Source organism: Gavialis gangeticus, unplaced genomic scaffold, assembly GCF_001723915.1.
Source record: "Gavialis gangeticus isolate Ggan-Ray unplaced genomic scaffold, GavGan_comp1, whole genome shotgun sequence".
Classification (NCBI taxonomy): Eukaryota; Metazoa; Chordata; order Crocodylia; family Gavialidae; genus Gavialis; species Gavialis gangeticus.
In genome coordinates, this window is record NW_017729016.1 from 13,114,441 (window position 1) to 13,126,303 (window position 11,863).

An 11,863-nucleotide genomic window follows, 5' to 3' on the forward strand; every position below is an offset into this window, starting at 1 on the left:
GTTGAATTGCATCCTATTCTGTTCTGCCTACTTCTCCAACCTGTCTAGATCCACCTGGATTCATTCCCTGCCTACTAGTGTGTTTACTTTACCCTGTAATTTGGTGTCATCCGTGAATTTGGACAGTGCTCTCCACACCCTCATCCAAGTCACTGATGAAGACATTGAACAGCAGTGCTCCAAGGACTGAACCTTGGGGAACTCCACTGCCTACATCTTTCCAGGTTGATGCCAACCCATCCACCACCACTCTGCGTGCATCCCGTTAGCCATTTTGCTACCCTCCTGACTCTGTAATTGTTTTTAGTAAGAAAATCCTATCTTAAACAGGAAAAGGGGCAAGTTTTAAATTGCAGTCTCTGAGAAAGAGATAGGTATTTTCTGTCTGTCAACTACATAGGAAGCTAAAGGTCACCTGTGGACGTACCATCCTTCTTATGACACCGAGGTCTCTTTCTGCTACAGTGCTGTGAAGAGGGTCATCCCCCAGCCTGTAAGTGTGCTGGTGATTCCTTCTCCCTAGATGCAGCACTATGCATTTGTGCTTGTTGAATTGCATCCTATTCTGTTCTGTAATGACTCTGTAATCATCTGTGTCATAGCCGCTCCATTTATTTATCAGAGTAGGATGAGATACTATATTGAAGACTTTCTTAAAATCCAGGTAAATGACCTCCACCTTGTCACCTGCATCTAAGCATTTTGTGACCTGGTCATAAGAAGAAACAAGGTTAGTTGGGCAGCATCTACCTGCTACGAACCAGTGCTGGTTGCCCTTCAGCATTATTTTTCCTGCTGGACTCCCACAAATGTGATCCTTGATAATTTTTTCAAAGGTTTTCCCAAGGATAGAGGTGAGGCTAACTGGCCTATAGTTACCTGGATCCTCCTTCCTCCCCTTGAAAACAGGGACCATGTTGGCCCTTTTCTAATCCTCTTTGGCTCTGTCCCACACCCTGCCCTGGTTGGGCAGCGCATGCCTCTCCCTCCCTCATGGTGGTGGCCTCAATCTGGCCCTTCCTCCCCCCACCCACTTCTTACCAGCTGGACACTGCTCTCCACCCTGCTGGGCTGCATATCAGCGATCTGATTGGTATTGGCCAATACGGCTGGTTAATAATCAACCATCAGTATTGGCCAAAAAAATCTTTATCGGTGCACTCCCAGTATTTAGCTGATTTTGCAGATTTGTTGGCATCTGACAGGGCTGTGCTACGAGCGCTTCTGTTGCAACCTTTAGTTTGTACCCTCTGGGCTATCAATTTGTGCACCATCCCAGCCTTCATAGGTCCACAGATGCAAAAAATATCCTTTATAAGAGCAGCACATCCAGTATGCTAAAGAATCAACTCCCAGTCCAGTTAGACAAAATGTTAAGACAAAAAATCATTAGCTAAACTTTTCTTGCTTTTACGCTTTGAATTCCGCCTTTTAACTTGGCCGAATATTTAACAAGTCAAAACATAGAATTAACTGTGTAGCAGATTTTTTTTTCTTTTGTATTTCAGCTACTTTACCACTACCTCTTTCTTCGATTTAATTGTAGAGGCTTGGCCCTTCTGACTCTTTCAGAAGTGGTAACAATACATCCATGCTGCCACAATGTCAACAGTGGTTGAAATTTATCCAGAGAGTCTTCAAACAAAATTAGCACATCCCTTTCTGAAATCTCTTGGGCTTTGTTTTTATTTTTTTTTATTTTTAGTGCATTAGACAAACACAATTAGCACCTTTGTGCCCTGCTGCTAACTAGAAATGCTTTGCTGGCAAATCACCACGTTTTACTTCAAATGTCTTAAAGAATAAAAATTACTTAAATAATAGGTGCTTGATATAGCTTCATTTATATTTTAAATGCGAAAACTGCACAGTGGTATGGCTTATGCAGTTAGTCAGGAAAAAAAGACAAGCATTCACATTCCAGTATCAGATCATTTAGTTTAATAACATCTTGTCTACATTATGAATGAGAAATAGACAGAAAAGAAGAATAGGAAATGTGCTATACATCCAAATTTACATTGCTGTTGAGGCCTTAATTTTCCCATTTTTGCATTTGACATTTTTACTGCACAACTTTCAGTATTACTTGCTTAATGATATTAACATTGTTTCCAAGTAGATTTTGAAACTTTCATCTTAATGACGTGTTTGGGTTGTTTGATCTAAGCCCATTTTTCTATGAACTTTGTTTTGAAAGCTTTGGTTTTTTTGAAAGTATTTTGCATTATGAAAAGAGACCTTAGAATTTATACCACGTAATGGGAAGTAGGAATCGTGCGTGTATGTATGTATACGCACACACATACGCATGAAGGTTTTTAAGCCCTCCTGTTTTCTACCCTCCTTGATGTTAAAGTTAAGGTAGTTCACTATCATTTTTATTCAGAATTTCCTTTGTTACATTTCAGTAAGATGCATCCAGTTTCTCATATGTAAATTATTCCTGGCACAGTCACAACACAAGTCTCCTTGTTGAAAGAGAGCAGAAATCATTTCTAATAATGTCAGTAAGGTCCTTCATTCTCCAAGGGGGTCAGATTTTTCTATGTTCATAAAGTCAGCATGGACAGCACCTAATTATGTGTACTTTAGGTTTTCCTCCAGAATTATACCAAGGTAAGAATGAGAGAAGATGGTTTCTACTCTTTAAGATGCAGTCACCACTGGATACACTTGACAATACCTTGTTTTACATATTGATTAATGAAAACGCATCTATTTATGTAGTGGTTTTAACATGTACTCTATCAAAAATGTAACTAATTATTAGTTGATTTTGAATGATATTAGGTATATTCAACTCTTTATCAGTATTCTAATGATTTACAAGTTTTTTCCCTCATACCTTTTTGGAGTTTAAAAAAAATGCACTTCACTTGGCAATATAAAACTCAATAGAAATATTTTATCATTTTAATGATTGTGTGGATTTCAGATTATAGAGTCTAGTATTTTAAATGATCGTTGGATTTTGATTTTGGCTTATTTTGTTGTGTGTAATAAGGCTGGCTGGTACTGGGTTATCTCCTCCTAGAATAAATGTTTCGGCCAATATTTAGGAACTTAAAGTTGCATATGTTGGGAGAATGCCAGTTCCTAGGAATCGGATACCATGAATCAGTTGTAGAAGAAACTTGATTTCCATATGATGTAACTTTAATAGACAACTTAATATGTTCTGTTGAAACTTTTCCTCTTTCAGGTTCTCTGGCTACTGAGTTTTGATGATGATAAGAACACATTAGCAGATGCAGTCGACAAATATTGTATTGGTGTCCCACCTATCCAGTGGCTGGCTTGGATTCCACAGCTCTTAACATGCTTAGTTGGCTCAGAGGGCAAGCTCCTTCTAAATCTCATTAGTCAGGTAGGATACATGCATGTGACTGAAGATAGCTTCTGATACCTTTAGTGTTCATACTTTTTTTTCCTGTTGGCCAGCTACAAATATTTTTTAAAAGAAAAATGAAGGAAGCTCTAAAATTCAGAGTTTGTGCATTAGAGAGTTGTTCTCTAATATGTTTCCATACTAGAGGGGTTGGAATAGTTGAAGAAGTGAGGATGAAATTTGAGGAATTAAATGGAGGTTTTCTTGAGAGAAAAAAGATGTGAGAGAGCAAAAGTATTAACAAAATGGCAGTTACAAAGAAAAATGGAAATTTAGTACTCTCCAGAAGTCTTGAGGAGACTTTTTTTTTTTCTTCTCATCAGCTGATTTCATTCCAATCTGATGTTGCCTTGCTTTATACGCATGGACTCAACTGTCTACTGAGGACTGGGAATGAAACCTATTTGTACAGTTCTTCTGGATACAATTTCCCAAAGTTTGTAGGGGGTACTCCAGTTCCATTTGAGAGTTGATGGGGTCTCTGTACAGATCAGTGGATGCATTTCATGAGCCTTTCTTTGGAGATGGTAGGAGGAAGGGTGTCAAAAAGTACCAGATTTTGTGAATTATTTTTAGCTGTAAAAAACGTAATGGTTAAATTCTTTAGAAATGAGCTGATGGCATTTTAAATGCCTCTTGAATCACTTATTTATGGGTTGGCATCATAGCACGTGTATACCTTATGTCTTGACTTCTGCCCAGTTACACACTATAACCGTTAGGGGCATGGTAAGATTGCTTCCTTTTATCTTTCCCATTTGGATGTATGTAGTATAATAAATAAGTAATAGCTAGAGAAAGTTCTTCATATCCTATGCTTTCCTCTGTCAAATAGACTACTTAGCTACATTGTTTCTCTCATTTAATGGATGTTGAAATTTGTAGTTTAAAGACAAAAGCTGCATGTAAATGTCTACTCAAGCTTTTTCATAGGAGCCATAAAATCTGTTTGTTGTTAGTGGTATCTCTTGTTACCTAAAATGTTGTTTTTTTTCCATTCAGTGTTGCAATTATGTAGGTTAAGGTGGTTCTTTTATAGGTCCAGCTACTAACAGCATTGGTTCACTGACAGCCATGGTCTAATTTGAAGGCTAACTGGTGTCATTATATCTGTTTTTCTTCCATTTTATGCACCAGTACAATCTTTGAGCTGGTCCAGATTATCTAGCTGTGTTTTCAGATGTAGTAGGCAGTGTGATAGTGAGGGTCCTATTAGCTATTCCTTACTACAGTGAGCAGTCTTGCCATTCTATTCTCCTTGCATGTGTTATTTCTGAAATAAACTTTAATTTTCAAAAATGGTTAGTAAAGCAAGGAATTGCTTTATACGTGTTTAGTACAACTATTGCTTATCTATAAACTTGATCTGTGGTTGGGCATGATTTCATCTGTAAACGAATGACATAGTGAATAAATGTTATTTCCTGCATATTTATTTTTAAATAGGTGGGAAGAGTCTATCCCCAGGCTGTCTACTTCCCAATCAGGACTCTGTATCTGACATTGAAGATAGAACAACGGGAGCGCTACAAAAGTGGTGAGTGCAACTGGCTGGCAGTTGGCAAGTGTAGCAAATTTGTCTCTGTTGTGAGACACCTTGACTACTTAAGAAAATGAGTTTTTACTTATTCATGCTTTGAGCTGAGATAATGTTCACAGTTATGTTTTGGGATCAAAGAGTCAGTTTGTTTATTTATTTTGGGGTGGGAAGGGGGTGCATCTCAAAATTATGTACAGGCACCTTTCATTGGGTAGGTGGAATATATTCACTAATGCATCCTCATCATGTTGATATGAAAACTGCACACGCTCAGTAATGGATTTTTGTATTTGTTAAATATACAATTATCCCCAATACATGAATAGGGTAAGATTAAGTTACTTGCCAGGGGCATGCAAAGGTCTGTCACTAGCAGTTGAATTCAAGTCTCTGGTCCCAGCAAGCAATTTTAACAGAAAATCCATCCTTTCTCCTGTCTGTTCAGTGTTGATTGTAAGTCCAGGTCACGTGGCGCTCCATTCCCTGATGGGTGAAGACAACTTTTAAGATTTATTTTTAGTGTGTATGTTCATGTTTGAGATAATTGTCTTTTTGTGAACAGCCCATACATTTTAACTTTAACTTCTTCTGTAAATGCTCTCTAAAAGTCACTCGTGCTCCCTTTGCTGAGTGTTCATTTAAGTACAAACAAAAGAAGGGTTTTCAGGTTTGGGCATACGTTTTTTGGAAAAAAATGAGGAATTTGCTCTGTAGTTTTGAGGAACAACTCCTATGTAAAATCACTACATTAAACAGTGTCTTGGTACTTGTTATTTGTTTGTTCCATGTCATCTTTCAAGACTTCTAGGCAAGCTACTAGAGCTCTTCTTTTCTAGGTTTATTGTTACAAAGTGTGTTATCTAGCTAATTGCCCATTACACTCAAAGCAGTAGATTTATTTTCTGCGTAAATTTTAAAAGGGCACTATTTTAGGAGTAAATTTCCTCTGTGTTGCTCTGAAGGAGGAGAGATGTTCACACAGAGCAAAATTGAAATGTTTTGGATGCATCTACACAAGGCAGGGCAAGATACCCAAACCAACTGTGTGCACGCTGCTTCTAGAACCAGAAGTCAGGTAACCACATTGTGTGGTGCTGGGCCCAGCTAATAAATGTATCCTCATAGGAAATATTTCTGCACACATCACACAGATGTGCACAGAGTAATCGGATCCCTAATTTCCTTCAGTTGTATGGTACAGTTGGTAGCTTCATTGCATATATTTTTCAGCAGTGGATGTTACGAGCAAACAATTCTGGTTTAATATGGGCATCTTTGCATGGATATTAATGTTAGCTGATGAAACCTTGTTTCTCTTGACCATCCCTCACTCTCTTTTTTACTCCATTAGCATTGTCTCGTTGGCACAATCGGTGCCTTTGAATTGCATACTATTTGATGTGTCGTCTTCTCTGTTCAATCCAAAATCTAGTGTTTAATCATAAAATCACTAAGTTGACATAAAAAATCAGTTTTACTAAGAGACATGCCTGAGGATAAAATCATGGAGTTGACATTAAAGTACCTATGATTCCAGCTGCATTAAAGCTCATGAAAGGAAGTGAATGTAATAACTTTTATAATTTAACCCAGTATACTTTGAAAAGTGACAAAGAATTTAAGAATGAAAATAAAAGTTAAAGCTAGGAGTCTTACCTCCCTTTTAAAAATTATTTTTCTCTTAACCTTATTAAGCACAAATAATTAAACTCTGTTATGGTAGTATAGGAGTGGTGATGTAGCCATGATGGTCCAGAAATTATGGAAAAGGCAAGGATTTCTTAAGTTAATTCCTTTTATTAGACCAGCTATAGAGCTGGGATAAAGTTAGACAAACTTTTGAATGCCAGTTGTTCTTCAGGTATTTGGGCACTCCTGAAGAACATCTGGCATTCAAAAGCTTGCCTAGCTCCACCCCAGCTCAACAGTTGTTCCAATAAAATGTATCATCCTAAGAAATCCTTGTCTTTCAAATAATTAAAAAGTGTTTACAACAAACCTGTTTGCTATCTATTGAATTGTAGGAAGCTGATTACCACTCAACGCCACATTAAAGCGCACGCGCAGATGCACCCCCTATGCAGTAATCTGAGAGAGATCTGTGAAAGTAACTATCTTTCTTGGATATTATTGCAGATTCTGGACAGCAGCAGCCAAGCTCAGTGGGAAATCAGTCACATTCTGCGTCAGATCCTGGACCGATAAGAGCTACTGCCCCGATGTGGCGCTGCAGCCGAATCATGCATATGCAGCGAGAACTCCATCCGACACTCTTGTCCTCCCTGGAGGGCATTGTAGATCAAATGGTCTGGTTCAGAGAGAATTGGCACGAAGAGGTATTTGGATTTGTTACAGCCGTTAACAGGTCTAGTTCACATGGGTATGAGATGCACAGTTAAATGAGCCTTGGGTAATATTTCTCTTGATTATTATTGAACATGAAAAATAGAATGCACTGGTTTATTCTGAAAATCAGCAGTTCTGATGGTAGGTTTAAGCAAGTTTAATTATGTTTATATTTTAAAAGCGATACAGATGTTGAAAGAAAGAAAATCTCTCCTGAATAATTATTGGTGATAATTATGCAGTATGATAAATATTTCTTCTAATTTTAGGATTCCAGCTGCATCCTGTTTTGTAACTGAATATTTTAATTCATGCACTTTCTTTTTACTTTCCTTTGGAGTGATGGCCTGTGAAAGAGAGGCAAGAATTACTATATGAAACTTGACTTAAACTTATAAAGCAAGTGCAAGATGTACATTTCAGTGGAATCTTCCTAGTCCAGGTTTTCAAATTATTTACTTCAGTGGTTGGTGTTTTTCCCTTCTCCACTGCTCTGTAAAGACTGAAGACTTTAAGATGCCCTCTAATTACTAATACTTCATTATATGGAATATACTACATTATGATTCCTAGCATACTTTAAGATACTTTAAAATCTAAAACTAAATTACAGTTTTCAAAAGAACAAAGTACATTTTCTGAGGCAGTATTTTTGCTATGTTTAATTTTGTAATTATAACACTCAGTTGTAGTTGTAAAGCTCAGTCCATACATTTGTGATTGTAATGCTTAGTCCTGGGTTTGGATACATGGGACACTGACTCTGGTCATTTTTTGCTGAAAAGCTCTCCTTTCAGTCATTCAGATTAACAAAGTTCTGCTGTATTTTGATTTACGGTTTGGCTCTTGCTTCCAGTGTTTTATCAGTTTAATCATTTAGATTTGTATAGCAGTTTTGAAAGGGTCATTTTACAAATCAATGTATTCTGGTTTCGATGGCACTGAATTTCAGTACAATTCTAATGTATATATGGTGTCAGATTGAAAGCCCCAATGACATTGTAAGCCTTCTTTTTTTCTCTCTTTAGGTCCTTAGACAGCTGCAGCAAGGCCTGGCAAAATGCTATTCAGTTGCCTTTGAGAAGAGCGGAGCAGTTTCAGACGCAAAAATCACTCCCCACACACTAAATTTTGTCAAGAAGTTGGTCAGTACTTTTGGAGTTGGTCTGGAGAATGTGTCTAATGTCTCCACCATGTTTTCCAGTGCAGCTTCAGAGTCGTTAGCTAGAAGAGCACAGGCTACAGCCCAAGATCCTGTATTTCAGAAACTAAAGGGGCAGTTTACGACAGGTAAATTCCTGAAACAGGTTTTCAGCTATTTCTAATCTGCAGTGAAAACATTGTTTTTTCTATGGTTCAAGTCTGAAAATGTGTAATTCTTCATCCTGTGTCATTTGGGAGACAGAACAGTGAGTATGGAACAGCCAGCATTTTGATTTAGCAAAATAATGGAACATTTGAGTGTCTGCCATTCCTGTCTTATGTGGAATAGTGGAAAAAAAAATCATGCCAGAAAAGTAGATCGCAATATGGTAAAGGAAGTTAAGCTTTTTAGATTCTTGCTATAATTATAGTTACATTATACCTATGAGTACATTACAGTAGTTTAGAGGACTAGCACTTTTTAAAGTGTTTTCTTGATGAATTGCGTCAAAATTCCTGGCAAATGAAAGCCATTAATAGCTAGGCAGTTTTTCTTCATAGTAAAAGCACACAGTTGTAGTCACATAAAATTTAATGGCATTTTTCATCCTAAAAAGTCCAGACTTAAATTTTTTTGAAAAGTCTTGCAAAACTATCTATATCTGAGTGACGCTGGTTTTGCATTTTGGATAGCTAGATTATCACATTCTCATTATACGCTTTCACTAAGTTATTATATAAATTGGATCAATAACTGTAGTCAGGTCTAATAAAAAGGACTATTTGGGGTAGTAGCTTATTTGCTGTGTTCAGTTCCTGTTTGCCAACAGAATTATAATATAGTGATTAGTCAATGTATATCTGATGTTGAATTAACATTGTAAGAACAGACTACAGGACAATACTTGGGGGTTGCAACGCTTGCTGAAGAGTGTCTATTTTACACCTGTTTATATGTGAGAAACAACAGAAGTTGGTTGTTTATTGGATTTTTATAACTTGCCTGGGTCACTGGATGGTAGTGGCACAGAGACCTATCTATACTTTTTGACTCACTGTTGAAGAATTTTTATCATTTAAATAAAGTTAAATGGAACATAACCTTTCCAAAACAGGAATATACCAAACTTCAGTGTTAACCATAAATGAAAAGAATCAAGATTTGTTTGGTAGTCTTTTATTGGACTAGCTTTGCAGTTGGGACAGATGTCAGCCAAGCTTTCTGGGTCCAAACCACCCCTCTTCACATCAGAGAAAGAAGCAGATACAGTCTAAGCTAAATACTGATTGGAACAGTGTAAATGAAGGTGATTCTTTTCAAGAGAGAAGTGGCCAGTTAACCTGTAGAGCAAATAGATTTCCTTTGGAGGCATGAATGAAGCGCTGTCAGCTGTCTGTCATGTTCTTTGCCTGACTGGCTACCTAGTGTTTCTGTAACTTCAGGTTAGATGGCTGGTAAAACCCACAACGTGAAGGAGCATTAGACTGCTTTTTCATCTGGTTCCTATCCTTTTATCTGCCTAGCTTGGATAGTCCTAGTAGGAATTAAAATGACTGTAAGCGTCATTGGAACTGGCTGTATCAAGGTGCAGTCCCCGAGGATGGGAAGTCCTGCTTTTGGAATTTAAAGTTAGTGTTCGTAAGAGTGTGTAGGCTTTTGAGGTCAGCTCTGCTACTCAGTGTTTGCTGAATTCAGCAAGAAGTTACACAGTGCCTTTTCAAGCATTTCACTTACCGTGATGTGAAAATAAGTGATCTGATGGGAATCTTGTGAAAGTAGCTCTGTCACGGATATGACCTACATATCTTGTGCACATTATGTATTGCATGATGTACTCCTTGTGGCACAACAGTTGCATGACAGTAGATAATGGAAGTCCTGAACCATATGATTAAATTTAATGGATGAAGGCTGCTAGGGAAGGAAACAGTAGTTGAAACATTTCACATGCCTCTGATTATCTAAAAATTACAGGGAATCAAAAGATGGTTAATGTAGATATTGCTTTCCTATTTAAAAAAACCCATTGTTTGCATATTGCAACAGTGATTTGGAAACTTATTTATGATGGAATACAATATAATGTTTTTATAGTGTTATGTTTATATTTTTAATTAGTAACATTTCCTTTGGTCACCTTTTTCTCCCAGATAGAAGTACAGGGTGGTGGAGGGGGTGTTGTAATAATGCTTGGCTAAAACTTCCTATGACAAATGCACTAGGGACTGCTAGACTGATAGGTTGTCTAAAATGTATGTGCATATACTCGCATACTTACAGAAAACAGATTGTAAAATGTTTAAATTAATTATTTTGTAGTATCTGTCTTTGTGGGGAAGAATAAATTAGACTGATAGTATTTTTGTTCCTTTGTGCTCCAGCTGTTTCCTTTGTTAGTTTTGAGGACTTAAAAATGGCACTTAAAGATTTTGGTTTTGTGTCCAGCTACAGCTTTTACATTTAAACAAATGTAAGGGAAGGTGATTTTCCTGGGCCTAATTAATTAAATGAAGAACATCTAAAGTAATCAGGATATGAATTTTTCTATTAAATTTCAGTTTAAGGATAAGTAATTATTGCCTGATTTTTTATTTTTATTTTTTCTTGCAGACTTCAAAATTTATTTCAATTAAGATTAAGCACGAATAGTTACAAGATTAAAATAACTATTTTAGTGAATGCTAGATTAGATTATGTTTTAATCTATTAAATTTGGGGTTTAATTTAAAGTTGAAGTGTGGAAAAAATAGAGGGAATTTAATTGGTCAATTTACTTACTTTTGTGGAATTTTATATTAATTCACTATGCAGAAAGTGAAATTAAGTTTTTGATTAATTTGAAATAATTGTAGGAACTCCATTACCAAAATTAAAAAAAAAAAACCTTAGGAGCAGAGCAGAGACTCTAATAAGTTTGTAAAGCAATTATTAAACACTTATTTGTGTATGCTTTGAGGCCTGTTCCTGTCTGAATTGATGGGAAATGTCATTGTGTCAGCCTGTACTTGGAACATATATTTGTATTTATAATTCTTAGCATCTATTGTATTTAGAATCACAGAGAAGTAGTGCTGGAAGGGACCTCCAGAGGTCATCTAGTTCAACCCCCTGCTCGAGGCAGGAAAGATACTGGGGGCCGTATAGGGCTCAAATCTGCAACCTTGGCATTAATATCACCATGCTTTAAGCAACCAAGCTAGACGGACCCTAATTTACTTGGTGTGCACATATTTACATCTGTTGTTTTCCATGTCTTCTGTAACACCTATTTATTAGGCCTGTGTGAAGCGGCTGGTATTCAGTTCGGATTCGGCTGATTTGGGGGACAGTGATTTGATTTGGTGATTTGAATCGCTGTCCTAAATTGATTCAGCCGAATGTGATTTGGAGATTTGGCCGCTGCTGAATTGGACAGACACCATCCCCCACCCGGCCCCAGCTC

At 37.1% G+C, this 11,863-nt stretch overlaps 1 protein-coding gene across 4 annotated transcripts in view; it reads left to right on the top strand.

Annotated features, from left to right (window-relative positions):
- Nucleotides 1-11,863, top strand: part of TRRAP (transformation/transcription domain associated protein) — a 193,842-nt gene that overhangs the window by 148,617 nt on the left and 33,362 nt on the right. For all 4 annotated transcript variants that reach the window (XM_019512890.1, XM_019512892.1, XM_019512891.1 and 1 more), the window contains 4 exons: nucleotides 3,206-3,370; nucleotides 4,838-4,928; nucleotides 7,068-7,267; nucleotides 8,306-8,567. In XM_019512890.1, coding sequence (XP_019368435.1) covers nucleotides 3,206-3,370; nucleotides 4,838-4,928; nucleotides 7,068-7,267; nucleotides 8,306-8,567 — 718 coding nt within the window. The remainder of the gene's footprint in view (nucleotides 1-3,205; nucleotides 3,371-4,837; nucleotides 4,929-7,067; nucleotides 7,268-8,305; nucleotides 8,568-11,863) is intronic.